Source organism: Neovison vison, chromosome 6 (genome assembly GCF_020171115.1).
Source record: "Neovison vison isolate M4711 chromosome 6, ASM_NN_V1, whole genome shotgun sequence".
Lineage (NCBI taxonomy): Eukaryota > Metazoa > Chordata > Mammalia > Carnivora > Mustelidae > Neogale > Neogale vison.
Genome location: NC_058096.1, coordinates 167,835,483 through 167,857,508, shown reverse-complemented (window position 1 = coordinate 167,857,508; position 22,026 = coordinate 167,835,483). Strand labels below are relative to the sequence as shown.

The 22,026-nt window shown below is 54.4% G+C and overlaps 1 protein-coding gene across 2 annotated transcripts in view; it reads right to left on the bottom strand.

The window, feature by feature from the left end:
* Window positions 1-10,786: 10,786 nt before the first annotated feature.
* FBLN2 (fibulin 2) overlaps window positions 10,787-22,026 on the bottom strand; it is a 58,990-nt gene continuing 47,750 nt past the window's right edge. For both annotated transcript variants that reach the window (XM_044252909.1, XM_044252910.1), the window contains 6 exons: window positions 21,854-21,982; window positions 21,298-21,423; window positions 19,021-19,137; window positions 18,428-18,556; window positions 13,828-13,951; window positions 10,787-11,632 (listed from right to left, as the gene is read on the bottom strand). In XM_044252909.1, the coding sequence (XP_044108844.1) occupies window positions 11,275-11,632; window positions 13,828-13,951; window positions 18,428-18,556; window positions 19,021-19,137; window positions 21,298-21,423; window positions 21,854-21,982 (983 nt within the window). In that variant the 3' untranslated portion in view covers window positions 10,787-11,274. The remainder of the gene's footprint in view (window positions 11,633-13,827; window positions 13,952-18,427; window positions 18,557-19,020; window positions 19,138-21,297; window positions 21,424-21,853; window positions 21,983-22,026) is intronic.

Below are 22,026 nucleotides of genomic sequence, written 5' to 3'. Positions count from 1 at the left end.
CCCTCCAGCCACAAGGGGCCATAAGTAGAGCCTCCAGTGTGCCCCCTGAGGTACCGTGGTCCTCGTTGCCATCAAAAACACCTTTGCCTGGGCGCCTCGGTGGCTCAGTCATTAAGCATCTGCCTTCAGCTCAGGTCATGATCCCAGGGTCCTGGGATTGAGCCTTGTGTTGGGCTCCCTGCTCAGTGGGAAGCCTGCTTCTCCCTCTCCTGCTCCCCCTACTTGTGTTCCCTCTCTCACTGAGTCTCTGTTAAATAAATAAATAATCTTAAAACACACACACACACCCCTTTCCCTCAAATACAAATCAAACCACAATGACATACCACCTCACACCTGCCAGGATGGCTAAAATTAACAACAGGTGTTGTCACTAATGATGTGAATAAGGAGAAAGGGGAACCCTGTTACACGGTTGGTGGGAATGCAAATTGGTGCAGTCACTGTGGAAAACAGTATGGAAATTCCTCAAAAAGTTAAAATTGTAATCAACCCTATGACCCAGCAATTGCACTACTATGTATTTACCCAAATGATATAAAAATATGGATTCAAAGGGGCATGTAGCCCTCAATGTTTATAGCAGCATTATCGACAATAGCCGAGCTATGGAAAGAGTCCAGGTGTCCATCCACTGATGAATGGATAAAGAAGAGGTGGGCTCTGTGTGTGTGTGTGTGTGTGTGTGTGTATTTAAAATACTTCCCCAGGGTGCCTGGGTGGCTCAGTGGGTTAAAGCCTCTGCCTTCGGCTCAGGTCATGATCTCAGGGTCCGGGGATCGAGCCCCACATCGGGCTCTCTGCTCAGCAGGGAGCCTGCTTCCTCCTCTCTCTCTGCCTGCCTCTCTGCCTACTTGTAATCTCTGTCTGTCAAATAAATAAATAAAATCTTTTAAAAAATAAAATACTTCCCCACCATCAAAAAGAATGAAATCTTGCCATTTGCAATGACATCGTTGGAGCTAGAGTGTATTATGCTAAGTGAAATAAGCGTCAGAAAGACGAATGAATTCACTCATATGTGGAATTTAAGAAACGGAACAGATGAACATAGGGGAAGGAAAAAGAGAGAGAGAGGCAAAGCGTAAGAGACTCTTAATGATAGAGAACCAACTGAAGACAGATGGAGGGGAGATGGGCGGGGGGTGAGCTAGACGAGTGGTGGGGATTGAGGAGAGCACTTGTGATGACCACTGGGTGTTACGTGTTCTAAGGGATGAATCGCTAAATTCTACTCCTGAGGCTAATATTGCACTATGTGTTAACTAACTAGAATTTAAATAAGAACTTGAAATTAAAACAACAACAACACCTTTCCCTCATACCCACCTGTCTAAATCCATCCCTCTCCTTTGGTGGTGGGCCGAGCTTGGGCTGAGGCTGCAGCCACAAGGGGGCACCATTGCCCCATAGAGCTGCCAGAACTCAGCCCAAAAATGAGGAAGGCGTGGCCTCCATCCCACAGGCTGCAGAGTAAGGGAAGGGGAGAACATGTACCTAACAAAACCATGGAATCTGGACAAGACAGAACTTTAAGGGCTCCATCCCATGTCCTGGCCTTCCTGGCCCACCTTGCATCCCTCCTGTGACGGGGCACTTACTTCTTATGGCCGAGCTGACTGGCCCATGGCAGGATGGCTCTTCCTGTGAGAAAAGTCTGTTTTTCAGATGCCATGAGGTCTTAAGGGACCACTGGGGCTACCAAATCAAAATATCTTAAGAGAACCACTTTTCCATAGGAAACTGTAAGTTGATGTGAAGTGTTGGCTCAAAACTTTTCTGAATATTGTGCCAGCCAAGCGATGGAGCACCGGGGTCCTCGGCTCACTGGGTGGGGCCCTGGTTTGTGGTGTAGCTCAGTGACTCAGATAAACCAAGCCTTGGGTACCCAGTTGGGTGTTTAGACCCCCCCCAACCTGCACAGGGGGTAATGGTACTACTCGTCCCTGCAGTGTGGCTTGTGTGGGAAAGTGAGGTCATCGTGGGGACAGAAGTTACAGGAGGCTGAAATGCTGCCTTTCTGGAGGACAGCATTAAAAAAATGTTGTCAAAATAGGGGTACAGGTGCCCCACAACCTATAGTTTGCTCCTGGTTTCATGTCCAGAGGAGCCTGAAACAGGCCTCAAAGGCACAAGGATGTGGACATTTCCTTGTGCCAGGGTCCGAGGGGGTTGGTACCTGGGGACAACCTGGGAATCATTAGGGGGTAAATCGTGGGGGGTGCCCCTGGAGGACTCCACAGCAACAGACCAGACCCACATAGCAACAATGGTAATAGTTTAAAACAGTGTCGAGTGCAAAGCAGTGAAGAAACTGAATGATAACTGTAACACAGGACCGCTGAGGAATTAAAAATAGGAGCACGAGGGCACCTGGGTGGCTCAGTTGTTAAGTGTCTGCCTTCAGCTCACGTCATGATCCCGGGGTGCGGTGATCAAGCCCCATGTTGGGTTCCCTGCTCAGCGGCAAGCCTGCTTCTTCCTCTCCACTATGCTTGTGTTCCCTCTCTCGCTGTCTCTGTCAAGCAAATAAATAAAATCTTTTTAAAAATAGCACAAAGGAAGGCAGTAGGGGAACAGGGGGAAAAGAGTAACGTTACAATCAGAGAAACGTGATGGACAGGACCTCAGCCCGGTGGTCAAGTTCAATGCCGAGGGTTGATCTGTGTGTGACAGTGATCTGTCACACTGACAGCTTGCAGCCTTGATATGGTGTGACATCTCTGGGGTCTTCCTGCCCACAGACCATGATCCCAGTCCAATCATGAGAAAAACACCAGACGAGCTCCAGGGGCGGGGGACTTACGGTGAACCTGAACAACACTCCTCAACCTGTCAATGTCATCACAGACAAGGAATGTCTGACAAGCTATCAAGGTCAAAAGGAGCCATGACTAATGGTAACAGGATGTATCCTGGATAGTGTCCCTGGATGAAGTAGGACACAGGTTAAAAACCAAGACAATCTGAACAGGTGGTGGACTAGTGAATACTAGCATATCCATATTGGCTCAGTCATTGTGATGAATGCATAGAGTCGTGTAAGGTGCTAACAAGAGAGAAAACTGGGGGTGGGGGGTGCAGAACTCTCTGCTTTTTCTACAAATCTAAAGCTATTCTAAAATAGAAGACTTAATTAAAAATTAAATACACGGTGCCTGGGTGGCTCAGTCAGTTAAGCGTCTGCCTTCAGCTTGGATCAAGCCCCACATAGGGCTCCCTGCTCAGTGGGGAGCCTGCTTCTCCCTCTCCCTCCCTGCTGCTCTGCCTAGTTATGCGCTCTCTCTCTCTCTCTGTGTCAAATAAATAAAATCTTTAAAAAAAAAAAAAACACTACATACACACCCAGTCACAGTACTCATTTTCTAAAGCTCCTCCTAACACAGAGATACACAACAAGGTGTCTAGTTGGAGGCTGGGGCCGGGGGGGAGGGCAGGACAGATGCTGACCCAGACCCCAGGGGGAGTTGTGAGGGTGACTGGCAGCCCTCTACCCCAGGTTCTAAAAACAAATACAACAGGAAGGCCAGCGGCCCCAGGGGCTCCCTGCACAGCCCCCTGGGCACAGACACACTGGCCATCCTTCGCGGGTCCCAGGAGGGAGGCCTGAGTTCTGTGATGGTGTATATAGGCACAGACACCCCCCTGTCCCTTGCCAGTGCAGGGGGCCCTGTCCTAGTTGACTCGGCCTAGAGAGGGCAGGCAAACCCACGAAGCTGAGCCCCAGAGGCACCAGGAAGCCTCAGCAGGGAGACCAGTGGGCAGGCTGGGTCCTGCTGTAAGACGTGGAACTAAGTGTGCACACACATGTGCACGGGTGTGCGTGTGTGCATGTGTGTGTGAGTTTGCACAGTGCTTGGGCTCCCCCTCACCCATGGCCATAAATTTCTGCCCATCCCCAGGGTCTGGAGAGCAGAATGCATGCAGAAAGTGCAGAACGCATACACATTAGCATGAATGTCACCAGTGTGGGTTAAGATAGTGCCAGCAGGCTTGTCCAGCCTGATGAGTGAGTCATTGGCTCGTTCCCAATAAGGGGATCAGGGGATAAGGAAGAGAGGGACCTGGACAGGAGATAGACTGGAGTGACAAGACCAGGTCCAAGGGCCTTAACCCAGCAAGTTGCTCACACCCTCCAAGGGATCCACTCCTGTAGGGACCTGCCTTCACCCCCTGGAATCCATTCTCCAGACTGCAGCCAGAGGGACACTGGTGAAAGGCAGCCTGCCAGGCTTCAGCAGCTCCCCGCAAGGATCAGATCGAGTCCTATCCCAGGCCTCCCTGTCCACCTTCTGGTCACGCCCTGCACTCCTCACCGAGTCTCTGGGCATGTCGGCCTTCATCCCCATCCCGGGAGCTTTGCATGTGCCCTTCCCTTCCCCGGAACAACCTTCCCCGCTCTTTACTGCCTCCTGTGGGGTTGTCCTGTTGCATTTGACAGAAAACACAACCAAACTAGCTTACAAAGAAAAGAAAATAAGGACAGAATTCCAACACCACTGTGACCACAGGCCTGGCAGGGCTTGGGGCCCAAACGCAGCCTTTGGGGCTGTTGGTCACCTTTAACAGTACTGGCTTCAGCCTCAGTTTCACCTACAGTGACATGCGGGCAGCGGCTCCAGACCTGATGGCCCCTCAGGTTCAAGGTCAGCCCGATATTCCCAGCAAAGTTCTCAGAGCACTTCATTGCCTCAGACTGCACCAGGGACCCACCCTGGAGCCAAGCACGGGAGCAGGAACACGGGCACTAATGGGCAGAGGCCCCACACAGATGGACTCCGAGGTTTGGGCAGGGAGCCCCAAATAAATCTGAGGTGCTGTGCGCAAAGCAGGGGGTTTGGTGCCTCACTGGCAAAGGCAGATGTCCCACAAAGCCCACCCCTTTGGCCTCCCAGCTTCCATATGCCTCTTCCTCCCACCGTGAACTTCTAAACACGCTCACACATGGATCAAAAGCACACAAAGCCAGCATTGCCCTGCCTAAGACTCGGCTCCCTGGTGGCCGTGAAATACGGGTGTAGCTCCTCACAGGTAAGTCACCCCACACGGCCAATGTCCACAATAAAAGCAATGCAGAGAACAGCCACAATAAATCCCATCGCATCAGTACCCTTGGCTTTCTGATGTGATCAAGTTCAAGTTCAGCTTGTCTCCTTTGTTGTGGGATCACAAGGGCAGCAGTAGGAGGTGGCCAATGCTATCTAACCTCCTTATTTTTCCTCCCAAGACCTTGGATGGTCCAGCAGGTGGACTGACCAGTGCCTTCGTTGCCTCCAGGTAACAAGAAGTACTAGCCTCTGGACGAGAGCAGGGTGCCCCTTCTCTCTACCACTCAGCCACATTTAGAGTTTTCCCTTTCTAACACCCCACTCCCGTTCCCTATTCCCATATTGGCTGTGGAGTGGAAAGTAAGAGAAACCAACCTAAACCAGCTTACACGGAAAGGAGTCCAACATTGCAAGGACAGGAAGACAAAACCACTGAGTGACCACTGGAGGGATGACAAGCGAGGCCCCTTCTGCGGCCATTCCTTGGATTCTTCCTTTGGGACACAGCTTTGTATGGGGTCTCGGATTTAATATCCCACATCCTCACAGGTGGCTCCCCATTGTTCTAGCATGCTTCCCTCCAGTTGTGTCTTTAGAGAGCTGTTTCCCTGTTCTGTGACGCTGGCTGCCTCTGGGTCACATGGTATGGGTTCCCGTGGCCACGGCCCCAGGTCTCGGCTCTCCCCTGCGCAATGGGACCTCAGTCAGAGCCCACGGTGCGCCAGAGGGCCAGACACTCTTAGCCTCCTGACAGCAGTTCTTGCCAAGTAGGCATCTATTCCAGAACCGAAGGAGGCCCATGGAGTCACCTTGCTACCAAGTGGTCTGCTGGTCTCCCCAAGGAAGAAAGACATACTAGGGTTCAGTGTCCCTCTCCGTTGCATTCAGAGCCTCCATGATCTCTATTCGTACACTCATCTGGAGTGTCCAGACATGAAGACTGGCTAACATCACCTGGTTGAGCCGTTTTATCCCCTTGGTCAGTTATCCTGGCTTCCCTTCCCTGGTAGACACTCACTCATTGCCCTTAATGCGTCACACAGAAATCTTCACACTCCCTCCACCTCTCAGCCCACAGGCCTCTGTCCAGAACCCTTGTCTCTAGCCACCCATTTTTTTCTTTCTAGGCCTCTGGCCAGATGGCCCGTCAATGGCCACTCCCCCTACAGTCCCACCTCAAGCCACTTCTCCTTCCACACAAAGAGGATGACAGGGACCCACTGTCCTCAGCACCAGCCACTGGGAAGATGTCCACCTCAAGCCACTTCTCCTTCCACACAAAGAGGATGACAGGGACCCACTGTCCTCAGCACCAGCCACTGGGAAGATGTTCCCTCTCCACTGTCTTTCAAGGTCATTGCTGGATGTAGCTGTCACACAGGTGCCGTTCCTTTCCAGCCTGCACCTGTCCAGAGCTGACCCTTCATTAACCAAGCTCCAGCATCCTCCTCCTCTTTCAGCTGGTTCTTTTGCACCTGGCAAAAGATACAACAGCTCTGGGTGACACAGGAGTGTGTCCCACCTGCTCCCAAAGCCCCCTCATGCCTCTGGTCCTGCTCAGGCTTGATCCTGGACCTATTTCCATCTTACGATGGCCCATGATGGACTCGTCCGACTTCATGGCTTGATGTGTCTGACAGACATAGCTTGTAGTGGGTGTCTGCAGGTTCATGGCCATGTGGCCCCTGTGGTCAAGTGTGTGGTCTCCACGAAGACTCAGGAGCACACCACATGCTGTTTCTCAAGCAGTGGATGGCATGGCCTTGCTCTAGAGTCCCCGGGGCCTGCACTGTGAATCCCCCCTCCCTGGCATTTGCCATGGGTGTGTGTGTCTCTGGCCCAAGGAGCAAGGCTGCCCTCATCGCTACCTACACCTGCTGCGGATCCCTTTCCAGTTCCAGCCCCACTGCAGAAAGTGCCCCCGAGTCAGTGAAGCCATGTTTATCCAGACTCTCATTCTGGCTCAGCTGGGCCAGCACCCTCAAAATCCATCTCAGGGGAGTTCCCCTGGCTCTCGTCATCACCTGCCACATCATTTTTGCAATTCTTGGGTGCAGAATCTCTTCCCTTCTTTATCAAGCCCAGCACACTGCTTAGCAGGCTGTGCTGGGCTTTAACCCTAGTTATTGGCCTGGCGACTCCCCAGGGGCATTTGGTGCCCTGCAGGGTACTGGCAAGCTTTCTCTGCCTCTCCAGATGTTCTCCCTCCATTTTCATGGTCTCAGGTGTCTTCCCCTGGGGCCCTTAAGTTCCCATGACTGACTCTGGCTGAGCAGCAAATGTCCCTGGGGCTCCGTGACTTCCACAATCAAGCAGGTCTTCCGACTGCCCCCCTCAAGGGGCGTCCGCCCTTACCCTGCAGGAGGTAAGTGTCACTGTCTTACTCCAGCCACTACCTGTTAATAAGCCCAGAGTTCTCACTGTCCCTCTGCAAACCAGCACAATGTAGCAGTAAGCTTTGTAAGCTTTGGTTGCTTGTGTTTATCAAATGCGTGCATCACCGCCCCTGCTCTAGCATCCCTTCCACTGGGACAGCCCGCTGCAGGTGAAATCCTTGTCCATTCTGCTGCCACCCCACCAGCTGCCCCAACCCCCACCAGCTCCAATACAGACTCTGGACTCCAAAGGCACGGCGAGCCTCCCTGCTGGGTGATCCTCCATGGGGATTATCACACATCGAGCCTGGGAGGAGGTAACACCATCCTGGACTCTACAGTGAGAGCATAACCAGAAACCACATCTAGACCCTACATGTTTCTTCCCTTGGCCAATTTTGATTTGTATCCTTTGCTATAATAAAACTGTAAGAGTAAGTAAGACACCTGCTTCAGTTGAGTCATTCTAAGAATGACCGAACCTGAGGGTAGTCATGGGATCTCGGAGTTTGCAGCCGGCTGATCCAGTAAGTGCTGGCGGTGTAGACGGGCACAGTGGCCGAAGCTAACATCCCTTCCAGAGGTGGAAGAAATGGAGCACAGACTGAGAGGGAGCTGTTGCTGAGAATGAAGGAGTGGCTTATGTAATGAGAACCCGACCAGGTTGAGCGGAAGGTGCAAACCTGGGCCAGCCACTCTGGGAGACATTTAGTCGTCCAAGGGACAGTGGGCTGGCAAAAGGGCTGATGACAACATGGGACCCAGTCTTCTTCAAGTGAAACGAGTGGCTTTCCACGCTGACACCGATGGCCATGGCCTTGAGTAAGTCACAACACGGAGTTCCAGCCTCCTTAGGAGGCAACGCTGCTGAAAAAGAGCTGGCCTGAGAAAGAACAGGATTTGGCTAACCACTAGCTCATTTCTACGCTCACTAGTTCTGCCCACGTTTATCAGAAATTTCACAGCCGCAGATCAGGTGGTGGAAGCAAGTGATGTTAAACACAGATGCCCAAACTCCACTGTCAGAAGGCCTAGGCCAGGGCCCAGGGGGGCTAGAATTCAGCCTACCTAACGGCAGAGCTGGCCTTTGCCCTCAGCTTCCAGGAGGTGAGCTCTAGGCCCCTGGGAGGTCCTGACAGGACTGGCTTTGCCTGGGGACATGGGGCAGGGACAGTCTTTTAATGTGACTAAGGATGGGGCTTTGGGACATGCCCTATCAAGTCTGACCTCCTGGAGGGACCAGACACCATGGGTCGGCCATGCTGCGGTACGAGCAAAGCTGGAATAGAAGTGCTGGTACCGAAGGCTTCCTGGTTGGCCACACTCTGTATGGACCGTCATCCATCATGCCAGGAAGGGGACGCATCCTGGGCACATGGGTTCCTCCTGGATTCTGCCCTGTGCATCATGCCCCTTGGATGATTTGTTTGTACGTTTCCACCATAACAAAACTCTCCTCCTCAGTTTGGCATCCCCGGGGGTGGTTCAGGTGAGCTCATGGACCTGAGGGGTGCTCATGGGGGGCCCCCGAGTTTGTGTCTGGCATCCGGAGTGAGGGCAGTCTTATAGGGACTAGTCCCTCAAACTGTGGCTTGTCAAACTGTTGCAGACATGGAACTCCAGAATTACAGAAGCTTAGCGCCTCTGAAGTCAGAAAGAAGTGTTCCGAGAGCCACAAAGCTCGATGTTGTTTGTGTGTTGCTCATTCTAGTGGTACAGAGCCCCAGGAGGGAAAAATGGTGGGCACCGCCATCCCGTGAGGAGACAAATGAAATCCAGGGAGGTGGCGTCACTCACTTGAGGTCCCACAGAGAGTAACTCTTGGGTCGGAGGAAGAAGCTGAGCCTGTATAGGCTAGGTGCGGCCCAGTCCCCTGCTGGCGTCCCTAACCTGCTCATAGAATGGAGGAGACCCGGTCCCCACTGGTCCCTGCCTGGTGAGCGCCGATGCCAGGCATCGTGGCTAGCTCTGGTTTTCCCAACAACCTGGGAAATAGAAGGAAGACAGATAGTAAGGCAGTGAGAAGGAAATCCTGGCTCCTGCCACATGGCCTTGGGGACAGAGCCAGGGAGGGGCAGGGAGGGAAGAAAAGGCCACAAGATGGTGAGCCCTCCATGGCAGGCTTCTAGCAGGAAGCTCCGAGGCTGGCTCATTCCTGACACTAAGGAGTTTTAAATAATCTCCACATCTTGAATTGGAAGATCTTACATCAAAAGGTAGTCTGGGCGCTTGTCTGGAAGAATGAGAGCATCCCGGCATTGGGGGTGTGGGTTTCCAGAAGGCGGCAGGTCTGGAGCTGTGTCCTGCCTCCTCTTCCTCCCAGGGCATGCACTACCGGTTCACCACTGTCCCCCACTCACTGAGCCTCTCCATGTCCCACTGCCACCTGCCAGAGCTGGTGGCACACGGGTATGTACACACACTGTTGTATCCTGATACACGTCTCTCTCAACCCCCCACAGGTGTGCAGCACAGTGAGAATGTCCATCTAGTCTGGTTTTCAATGGCCACTGCCACCCACCACATATAGTTCAAGACCCCCAAGGTGGCACCCTGCCTGCACTGGAAATCCACTGGCTTAGCAAAAGAGCCAAGGGGAGTGGCAATGTGCATGTCTGAGGGGACTCAGACCAGGGCCTGGACGCCCATGCGAACTTGTCCCTTCCCTTCTCAGCCCTCCTCGTGTGCTGCAGACTCAAAGCCCTAGAAACCTACACGGGGGAAGGAAAGATGAATTCTCTCAGCCTTCCTCTGTCGGACCTGTTTTCAGGCCCCAGTAACCAGGACTAGTACTAGAGTCTCTGGATGATCCCCAGAGTGAGAAATCCACCACTGGGGAAGGAGGAGGAGGAAAAGGAGTGGTGAAAGATGAGGAAAGGATCCTGAAGCTATAGCAGTTTACACTGGGTCCCTTCACCCCAAGAGGAGAGTTCCTGGTAGGAGCTAATTCCGTGAATTAAGACACCAAGGACAGGAGCGCCTGGGTGGCTCAGTGGGTTAAAGCCTCTGCCTTTGGCTCAGGTCATGGTCTCAGGGTCCTGGGATTGAGCCCTGCATCAGGCTCTCTGCTAGGTGGGGAGCCTGCTTCCCCCTCTGCCTGCCTCTCTGCCTACTTGTGATCTCTGTCAAATAAATAAATAAAATCTTTAAAAAAAAAAAGACATCAAAAAAAAAAAAAAAAAGACATCAAGGACAGTCTTGATCTACAAAAGGACACATTGGTCCAGCCAGGGACCCTGCTGGGACACGTAGAAATCATTGTCAAACACAAACACTACAAAATAAGGGGTTTTTTTTCTTTTTTCATTTTTTTACTTTATAATCCTTTGGTACTATTTGAATATATTTTTTGCAATATGTGCATACTACTTTTAAAATTAAACAAAAACACTTAAAATGATTTAAAAAAGAAAAAAGTAAGGAACTAATCACAGTGGAATATGAAGTGGAGTATCAGCTCTGGGGTCAGGTCACTGAGTTAAGTCCAAACACCCCAATGGATTCACGGTGTTTCCAGTCTTGGGCCCTCTGACTCCACCCACGGAGCACCTGCCATGACCTTGAACTGCCCTCCACGTTTAGGCACGCTTCCTGTGGCCAAGCTCCCTCCCGCAGGGCAGGACACGGGGGAAGCCCAGGAATCCAGGAGGAATCGGGTCAGCAAAATTAAGTTAATTTACAGAGTTACATAGTAAAAACCGCCACCATAACCTGGCCCCACGTATGCAGTGTTCAGCAACCGCAGAACAGCGTGTGCTGGTGGGTGGCACAGAGGTTGGCGCCAGGGTCACTGAGGAAGGATCCCAGGGGTTCCGTGGCCCCGGCAGGGTGCTCAGGCGGGCGTGGGTGCCTCACAGCGCGAAGGTGGTGAAGAAGATGTGCATCTTGGCCAGGAAGGTGGTAACGGAGCCCTGTCGCCAGAGCTTCATCTCCACATCCAGGGCGAAGTCCCGGGGCTCGCGTACCAACCGCTGCAGGTAGACCACGCCCGTGTAGGCATTGAGCGGCCGTGTGCCAAAGTAGCCCTCCTCGTTGCCCTTGGTGATGGTCAGGGAGATGGTGTCACCCGCGAAGACGGGCACCGGGCTGATGCGGAAGATGTGTGCTGGCACCAGGAGGCCCGTCTGGAAGTTCAGCTGGTAGTAGGTGATGCGTGCCGGCGAGTTCTGACACTCCATGAAGTCGTGGCACGTGGTACGCTCACACTTCCTGCAGGAGGCACGGGGAGGGGGCGGGCTGGTCAGCGGGCCCAGGGCGCTCCTACCCCTGACATCCACCCATCCAGGACATGGTGCCGGCCTCAGTGGCCTGGCTCCGTTGCCAGCTCTACCCTTAGCAGCTTCTGCTAAGTCGCCTATCTTCCCTCCGTCTCAGTTTCCTTATCTGTAAGGTGGGATGATGGCCTGTGGTCTCGCTGGTGGGATGGGGTTAGTTAACGAGCATGCAGGGCCTCCCACGGGCCTGGGACGGTACGTGAGCAGCCCTGAGTCAGCCACACGTTCCTCCCTGTCTTCTTTCCTCCCTTCATTCTGACCTGCCTTCTTCCGTTTGGTTTTCGCTTGTGCACTTCCCCTCTGCACAGACTCCCTGGGCACAGTGTTTTGGTTGTTTTTGTCATTTTCCAAATTCCTTTTCTTCCATAACTGACTCTCCTTGGGAGCCATCCCCTCTTCTGAGTTGGGATGGCCTGCCTTTTCCCAGGGGAAGCCACTCTGAGGACCAGGGCCGTTGGCCCACCTGGAGCTCCAAGTCACCCACTCCCTAGGAAGCCTCAAGACTCAAGTCATTCTCTATGACAATGACAACGAGGAGGGAACCTCCACCAAACCCCACAGGGGGTCTAAGGGCTTGACTGCCAAGCATAGCACCAATCTGTCCCTTCTTGGCTCTTGAAGCCAAGGTCGCCCCTCCATCATTAAATCACTCTCCACATGCTCACTGCTTCCAAAAGGGGACGCTGCTCAGCTGCCAGGGCTCGGCAGCTCCCAAGGATCCCCTGCACAGAGCTCTCCACCTGGCGTACCGCGGCACACAGCCACACGGGCGCCACGACCACAGCCACGCCACCAGCAACGAGTGGCAATGACTCCGCACTTGTGCCACACCACGACCCCTGCCAAGCCCATGGCACCCCTTCACTCCTCTCGTGCTCACACCCGTCCCAGGCTGGCCCTGCTCTCACCCCCATGTTCACCCCTTAGACAAGACGGCTAAGACCCAGAGAAGGGAGGTTACCTGTCCAGGGTCACTCAGACACACTCCCCTCAAGTTCCCGACACCCATGCACATGGACGTTAGGATGTTTGTGCCAGTGAAACACTGCAAAGGGCCGCGGGACAGCGGTGTGTGGACATGCATCCACACTAGGGAACACGGCTAGTGGCAGGCTGTGTGTGCAGACGTGGAGGACAGCCGTGAGGTAGAAGCAGCAAGCCGGACCCAGCTGCGCACACATGAGTGACTGCAGAGTCCCAGGCACTTCGTGTGGCGTAAGAAGAGGGAAGGCAGGCGCCCTCCACGGCCATGAGATCCAGCTTTTGGGGAAAGGCTTTTGCTTGACCCACTTCTGTGGTGGAAATACTTTTATAAGCAGGTGTCACATTTGCAATTATAAAAATGTGAGTCTGGAAAATACCTTACACAGCAAAATAAATGGGAGATAGACGAATTATAGGAAACACCAAAGTACTTTATGAAAATGTGAAGAACTCTAAGTGTGCTCACCGGTCTGCACAGTGCTGCTGGGTGTCCCACCTCCTGGTGGCCACCTTTTGTGTGGTCAGGGTATCCTTAGGGTACCCCCACCTTTCACAGGCTGGACTGTGTGGTCCATGCTACGGTGTATACCTTCTAGCATTAGGTCAGGTTACAAAGGACTGTCACCTGCTCTTCTGAGGACTCATTCCAAGGAAGCCACATCACAAGTGGTCTCAAAGAGAGGGCCCTACAGCAAGGAGCCTGCCGCCCAGAGTCACAGTGAATGAGTGACAGGGCCCTGCAAACCCACCAGAGCCTTCAGATGACACTCTCCAGGAGACCTGAGGCCAGAACCACCCAGCCAAGCTCCCGGCGGGCTTCCTGAGCCTCCAAACCGTAACTGTTCGTCATGGAAAGATGCTACGTGTTGAGATAACCTGTTACACTGTAACCACTAATTAGTACATTGTGTATGTGTGCACATATACATGTTGGGGGGTTAGAGGATTGAGATTTTCTGAGTTGTCTTCCCTTTGTTCTCTATACTCTGAGCTCTCTACGAGGTGCTTTTATACATACCCTGTGTGGTCAGTTAGACCACAGACCCAGCCATCAGGACCTGTGAAGAGGAGGGGTGAAGGCGGGCAGCCTGAGAGGAGCACGGGGTGGGGGGGTTCCCCGGCCCAAAGCCAGGCAGGGACACTCACGTTTCGGAGACACGGACGTAGTTTGGAGGGCACTCGAAGCGCAGGCAGCGGAAGCCACCCCGGATATTATGGCAGGTCTCGGCCTCAGAGCAGTTGTGAGTGCCGAGCGCACACTCGTCCAGGTCTGGGGGAAGAAGAGGAAGGTGAGGATGGGGACCGCCCCCCGGCTGGGGGGCATTCGTCCAAACCACCGCGACCCATCCTGGAGGCCTGGGTCTCAGGGTGGCTCGTTCCTGCAAGCACGCAGCTTCCACACTGCCCTACTCCACATACACCCACTTTGTCCCCTCCACACACAGCAGCCGAGGGCCTCGCTTTCAAATAAAGCATCTGTGTCCCCTGAGGTCTTTTCATGCTCCCAGAATAAAAAGCAAGTCCCTTCTTATACATCATAGGGCCCTTCTGTGAGCTTCTCTCCTTCCACTTGGGGCTGCAGCCTGTTGGACATCTCCATGTTGCTCCAATGCCCTGATGCCTCCCCTACCCCAGGGACTTTGCACATGCTGTTTCTGCTACTGAAACACTTTCCCCACATCTTCCCATCTTTTAGGTCGCAGCTCAGGGTCACCCCCAGCAGGGCACCCTCCCTGACGGCCCTACTCCCATTTGATTCTCCTTCTACTGCCCAGCCTGCTTGGAAACACACACTACTTTTTATGTCTGTTCTGTGTCCCACCTCCCCTTCCTCAGTGTGAGATCCAGGAGGACAGGGGTGTGTGTCTTTCTTGGTCCTGTGGTGTCTCCAGCACCTACCAGAGTGCCTAGAACAGAGCAGGCACTCCACACATATTGCTGGAGGGAAGGGTCAGACCCACCACTTGTAAATACAGACTCTGAGAGCCACAGCTACAAATGGTCCCCCAACTGCACAGACATGCTCATGCCTCCTGTGCACACTCACACGAACAGACATGTGTTGAGGCATGCCCACATGCTCGAGCAGACTCCCCTAGATATACAGAGTCACAGATACAAACATCCAAGGAGGGCCCTTTCATGATGCTGACACACACACACACATACACACATAGGTAAATATCTGACAAGCACTCAGAGAAGCCGATGCGTGTGCCTGCGTGCACACAGGCAACCTGCGAGACAAGAAACATTAAATAAATGGGTCCCAGAGACCCCCTCCGTGAAGACTAGCTGCTAGCTGAGAGAGGGTAGCCTCCAGAGGCCCCAGAAGAGTTCGCTGGCACTGGGTGGGGGCAGAGCCTGTCAGGATCTTCCCAGGGAGGCTTCTGGTTTCTTGCTCCAATCTGCCACACAGATTCAGTTTAGGGATTTCTCTTCACTTGATCCTCATGCCAGGCCTGTAGGGTGAGGGTCACAGGCCTCTCCGGACATGGGGAGAACGGAAGCTCAGAGAGGGGCACGGGCTCCCTCAAGGTCACACAGCAGGCAGCTGGAGCTGGAAGCCAGGGATCCAATCACAATGCCACATGGACCATGACAGGAACAACAGGATGGTCGTAACCATAGCAGCCAACTGCATCCTGAGTCTAAAGCCTAGTGTCCATCCGCTACTCGGGGCTCTGCACTCATTAACTCATTTGTCCTCACAAGCCCACAAGGCAGGAACGGTGTCACTTCCCATCCTCACATGCTGACTCCAGGCTTTTGGCCACCACCCTCTGTGGTGACAGACCAGCTGACATCCATTCACCTCTCCAAGCCTCCCTCCCTCTCCTCCTCTGCAAACTGGGTCGTGATCCCAATTTCCCAGGGTGGCACAGAGGCGAGTGGAAGAAAACAGAGCAGGAGCCAGTGGGGCCAAGTTGGGCGCGGTTGTTGTCCTAATGGTTCATTAACTGAATCCACGTGAATGGTGGCGGGGGGGCCTCCTGCTCTTCCCTGCTCTGGCCCCAGCTATGCTCAGGCTGCCCATACTGGTGAGGAGGAAGCCCTGCCCCTGACCCTGGGCAGGGCTGTGGCAGGAATGTGGAGGGAGCTGCTTCTTGCTGTCTTCCAGTCTAGTGCTGATGGAGATGACCAGAAGTAGGAGGGAGGAGCGCCAAGGGTTAGCAGCCCTCCAGCCTGGCTTCCCCGGGCTCACCGGAAGCGATCACAGGACTTCCCTAGGACTAAGACTCCAGCGTCTTCGTCCCTCGTGTCTGCGGGGTCTTCAACCCTGGACCCTCTCTTGGAGAAGGTCAGGCCAAAGGGAGAGCTGGACAAGGCCACATCCTCAGGGGTGTCACTGCAGCCTCCGCTGAGACAGACTAATGCAGCCGCAGCCCAAATGGGCAGGGATGGGGGACAAAGTCAGTGCTAAGACTAACAGCATTGCTAAGAGCTATGCTTAAGTCCCATCACAAGCGCACCGCTGATAAGGGCTTTATATACATTCAAAACAGAACAGAGGCAGAATTCAAGGTTATTCTCAGCACGATCTTAACTCGTCTTGCATATATACATACGTGCGTGTATATCGGCATAACGAGAGACTGGGGAACATGCATCCGAGTATCTGCAGAATTTGCTGCTCCGTTCCCTCCAGGGGTTGAACGTTCAATAAGCAGCTACTACATGCTGGGCACCGCCCTGCCTGCACTGAGTGCGTATTCTAGGCAACACTGCCGAGTCTCAACTCCTTCACATCTTTCTCTCCCCACTTTTTTTTTTTTTAACCACTGAAGAAGGGCAGGATTTACTGAGATATTAACCGGCATGCTCTGCTCTCCCACGGCTGTCCTCCCATCCTTCCGTTGGAGCCACGGGACCTCCACGCTTGGCCTGAGTTAGAACAGGACCACAGAGCACGAAGAGGGCAGCCTCTTTGCTCTGAAGGTCGGCGGCTGCAGACGTCAGCCCCATGGGTGCCTGAGGAAGTGGACACGACCAGGCAGAACCACCCTCCCACACTCTGGCCTTGTCTACCCTGTGACAGCCTGGAGACTTTTCCAGCAAGAAAGAGACCTTTCCAGCAAAGGCATCACACATACAGTGGGGCCTCCCTCTTGCCTGACCTGGTGGGGGCTGCAGCAGGAGCTGAGGTGGGGGGAACCTGGGCCTTTCCAGGGGGGATGCAGTGACCTGGGATGGGGGCAAACACAACCAGCTGTGGGGACCGGAGCCAGAGATGGGTGCTAGGGGTCAGGTGCACCCGCGGCGGGGGCAGAGCAGCCATGCACCCGGATCCAAAGAGCCCTCTCTGGCAGCAGCAGACACAGACCAGGCAGCCCACAGACCCCAGGAGATGAAGGCCAGGGAGAGGTTTTCAAGAGCAAAGTCACTGCAAGGGGTCTAAGAAGGGACCCCACCTGTGTTCTGCCATCAGGTGGAACAGCCTGGTTCTCCAAAATGAAATCCTAGTCTAGGAACATAGAGCCCTGTGTCCCACACAACCCCTTTGATGGGCAAAATCCTTACCTTCGATGGAGCCCATGTTTATTCTATTTTAAACTAAAAAGCAGAGAGATGGCTTTGGGGCCAGGGAGCCCTGGGCCAGCCTCTGTGAGTCTACCAGGCCTCCAAGACTGCGGTTTACCGGCACTCACTCGGGGTCTTTTCATTTATTTTTTTCTTTGCATCAGTCTATGGTAAGGAATCCTTTTGCACTGGACTAAGTATACACACATGGGCTAGAACAGTCTGTATAGTCATGGTGCACCCTGGTCTACTCCATGTTCACTGCCACCTTCCCCATCCTCTATTTTGTTATTCATTAATTAAAATAAACAAACAAAAACCAGCTAGCTGAGATCTACCAAAATGATCACCATTCTAACTCTATACCCTGCTGGGCACTGACTCTAACCCCTAGGCCTGCAGGAACGCCAGGGCCTGCCTTGGTGGACCAAAGCTGCAACCCAGGAGACACTGGGCTCCTAGCCCTACGGTCCGGGGAAGTCAGCCACACGGGCAGGTGGAGGGTAGGCGGGCTGGGCTATGAAGCCCTGAGTGGTTGCTTCTTGAGAGGGGCTGGTGGGGGGGATATTCCTATGTCCCACTCAAGGGAATTCTAGCCCCCCTCCACCTTGCAGGGTGGCTCGCCAGGCCTAGAATTTGGTGGCCTCAATAAGTCCCAATGCATCTGAACTCAGTATCATGTCCCCAACACAGAAGGAAGATTAGATGTCACAGAACCTGGTCCCCATCCAAGGAAGTAGTTGCAAAACTGCAAAAACAGGAGACTTCCCAGCGGTTTGTACATCCTTAGTGATGGAAAGCCACATGGGCCCCCACCCAGGTCTGCACAGCTCTGGCTGCGACAACGTTCTTCTGCATGCAAGGTTAGCAGATGCAGATGCTTAGGGACAGATGCTGGGACCCCTGAGGCCACTCCCCACTGGAGCTGCTCCCCACTGGAGCTGCTGGACAGGTCTTCTGCCTTTTAGGACCACCCCTTGGGATCCCTGTCCATTTCCTAGGAGAGGACTCACAGCTGAGCCCAAGCCTGGAAGGCTAGCCCAAGCTGAGTCAAACAGTAGAAACACTGTCTCCTCCCTCAATCCAGGCATAGACCTAGGCTAATACAGCCACCAGTTGCATCAGCCATTCTGTGTTTATGTACTAGGTGTCAGAGCTCCAATCACACAGCAAGCTGCTCAGAGCCTGCCCAAAACTCTGGTGGGGCAGGGACCCCTTTGCTTACCCTTGCAGGACCTCCCATTGGCTGTCATGGTGTAACCCCGCTCCGGGCACGCACACTGGTAGCTCCCTGGCACGTTGACGCAGCGGAAGGTGCAGAGGATGCCAGCACCCTGAGCACACTCATCAATGTCTGTCAGAGAAAGTTTTGGCCCCCAGTGAACCCCTTGTACCTGCAGGGCCCAGCCGTGGACAGTTATCCTGGCCATGCTACAGCCCTGGAGCCTAGGGGCCCATTTTACTGATGAAAACCAAAGCATTCAGAGAAGGGAAGAGAGTTGTCAATGGACACACAGTGCTCAGTCCCTGGGGCTGCTCCATGATTACTACTATCAGTGCAGGGCCAGTGAGGTACCAGACACGGGCCTGGACAAGGTATGTGATCTCATCCTTCATCCCACTGAGGCCAAGACCATTGCCTCCACTTTACAGAGGAGAAGCCTAAGGTCCTCCTAGCCCAGGAGATCATGGGGCTAGGAATCCAGGTCTAACTTGACACTGAGACGCCTTTGTGTATCCCATGTGTCCCCAGCCTAGCCTGGCACACGAGGAGGGGTTGCCTCTCAGGAAGGGTTCCCCTGGGCAGAGGAGAGATACCTGTGCAGGTGTGCCCGTCCTCTGCCAGCTGGTAGCCTTGGCGACAGTAGCACTGGTAGGACCCATAGATGTTGGTGCACTCCTGGCTGCAGCGCTGGGCCTCACACTCGTTCACATCTGTGGGGAGACTGGCCTGTGGTCAGGGCAGAGTCCCCCCAGCCGGATGGCGAGGGCCAAGGTCTCAGCTTACCTAGAGCCTTATCTTGGCAGACCATTCGTTCCAGCCTCTCTTAAGGGCCGGTGGGGAATTAGAGACCTGGAAAAAGGCAAGGAGCTGGGCTGTGCAGCTGAGGCAGGGGCAGGGCTGGAGCTTGCTGGTGGGGTCTCAGCCTGCTGCCCAGAGGAGGAAGCCACAGATCGGGCTCAGATTTCCCCCCCGGGGAGCTAGATGCTGCCCTACTGAGAGTCCGTAACAGCTGGTAGGGATGGCTCTGGAGGCATCACCTAGGTGCTAACAAGGAGCCCCTCAATCCTGGGGCCTCACCTTCCTGCCCTGATCCCCACGCCTGGCTCTGCATGGGGCGAGAGGAAGAGCTGCACGGGTGGGCATATGAGCTAAACAGTGTGGGAGTGAGCAAGTGAAAGGTCAGCTCCTGGCTCAGATGGACCAGCCACTGGACTCTGAGCTCCCTGGGGGCAGAGCCTTGGCTTTCCCTCATCCATCCAAGAACTGCTGAGCCACTACAATATGCTGTACCAGTGCCGAGTCTGGGGACTCAGCCATGAACAACACAGACAAAATCTCCATCTCGTGGACCTGGCGTTCCCATGTGTGCTGGGAAAGTAGGGGGAGGGGCTAACTGAATGAGTCAAGTAACTACTACATCCAAGGTGCTAGCGCTGTGAGGCAGGAGGAGAGAAAGAGACAGGGCACGTGGCTGGGAGGTTGCAGCTCTGCAGCCATGTGGGCCTCCGAGGGAATTGTTCCGTGCAGAAGGCACAGCAAGAGCAAAGGCACTGTGGTAAGAGTGTGCCTCGTGTCCTCAAGGGGCTGCAAGGAGGCCGGTGTATAAAGAGCAGAGGGGGCCAGGAGAGAGGAGCAGGGGCAGTCAGTCATACAGGGCCCGGTGGGCGGCCGTCTGACCCACATCCAGATCCTCAGGTCCTCCCAACACACACTGTGTCCACAGAGAACAAGCCATCATCTCCTCTCCTGGGCTCCGAACTTCTGGTGCCAGGGGCCATACTGGTTTCATCTCTGGTCCCTGGCATCCAGGCACAGATGGCCTAGAGAAGCCATGTGAAACAGGGATGGCGGCAATAAAGGCAGAAGGGCCAAGAAATGATTGAATGAGCCATGCCACGCAGTAGTGCCTGGGATGCAAGGCCCATGCCTGCTGCTGCTGGCTGCACCCAGCCTGGCCTGGAGTAGGGGCTCACAGGTGATCAAAACACAGACAAAGGAATGCATGTGACCAGGTCTGTTCCATGGGGCCCTCCAAAAGCCCTCGGAGGCATCCAGGCCTGGTCACACTGCCCTCCCCTCAAGGCTGGTGCTAGCCCACAGAAGGGCCAGCTCAGGGGTCCCCACAAACTCCCCTCCCCAGGAGGGAAGTAAGGAAAGCGCCTCCAGGCCGGGAATGGTTGGAGACTCACATCCCCTTCCCTCTCTTGACCCCAGATCTGTGGGCAGGGACCAGCCCATTTATATTCATGGTTTTACTCATACAGCGTTTTTTTGTTTTTGTTTTTGTTTTTGTTTTTTAAGTTTAAATCTATCATAACATATAAAAACCAGCAAATTTTACATAGATAGCTCTATTTCTAGCATCTGGAAAACCAAGAAGATCGGGTCACCCTGGACTGTCACTGTCACTGCTGGGCAGCACCATCTCCAGGGCCGTGTGGCTGCTGCCCGCTTCTGATGGCCACTGGGCTCTCCAGCTGCCCAGGAGCCTGATCTCATGTTTCACTCACTTCTATTCCTTGCCTGGACCCCCAGGCTGAGCAGCCACGACCAGGATCAGAAGCTACTAAGGGGCCAAAGTTGGGCTGCCATCCCTGCCAGAAAGGAGCTCCTGTCTGGGGTGCAGATGACACAGAGATCCAGCCCCTCTGGTGTGAGATGGCTGGACCCTGGGCCCTCTAGAAGGACTCCTGGCAGGATATAGGCAGAGCAGCCAAGGCCAGGGAGGGTTTGCCCAGATGGAGAGGTAGAGAAGTGGTGTGAGGTAGAGATGGGGTCGGTGAAGGTATGAAGCTAGGGGCTGGCAGGGCTTTGGGCTTTTTACATGGTGAGGACCTCTGTGCAGGGTCAGAGGTCAGGGTCAGTGGTACCTTCACAGCGCTTGCCATCCGCAGCCAGCACGAAGCCGGTGGCACAGGAACAGCGGTAGGAGCCCGGCGTGTTCTCACACGTGTGCTGGCACAGGCGGCCCGGCGAGGTCCAGCACTCGTTCACATCTGCGGGCGGGCGGCAGGCAGAGGGTGGGTGGCCCATAGGGATGGCAGAAGGGGCCTGGGGGCCAGCTCCCTCCACCCCCGGGTAGAAAAGAGGGGGCTGGGTGAGGACAGGGACACAGAGACCCAGAAGGAGATTAAGGGAGGAACCTAGACAGGGAACAGGAGAGGCAACAAGAGCAGGGGCCAAAGAGAAAGGCAGCAAGTGGGACGGAAAGAGGCTGAGGCGAGACAGAAGGATGGACAGACCCAGTACGAGGCAAGAAAGCATGGTGATGGGACCATGACCAAGAGAAGCAGAGGAGACCAGAGCAAAGAGGAATAGCAGAGCAAGGCAGAGGGCAGGGCCAGCAGGAAGGAGGAGGAAGCTTGAGGGCTGGCCCGGGACAGGCGGACCCCACAGAGGGTTTCCCGGCCACCAGCGCCCACCTACCGACGCAGGCCCGGCCGAAGGCGTCCCGCTGGAAGCCAGCTTTGCAGTCACAGCGGTAGGAGCCAGGGAGGTTGTGGCACACCTGGCCCTCGCCGCACTGGTGCACACCCGTCTCACACTCATTCACGTCTGCCAGGGAAGGTGAGCAGGGCACCCTGAGGCCAGGGCTCTCC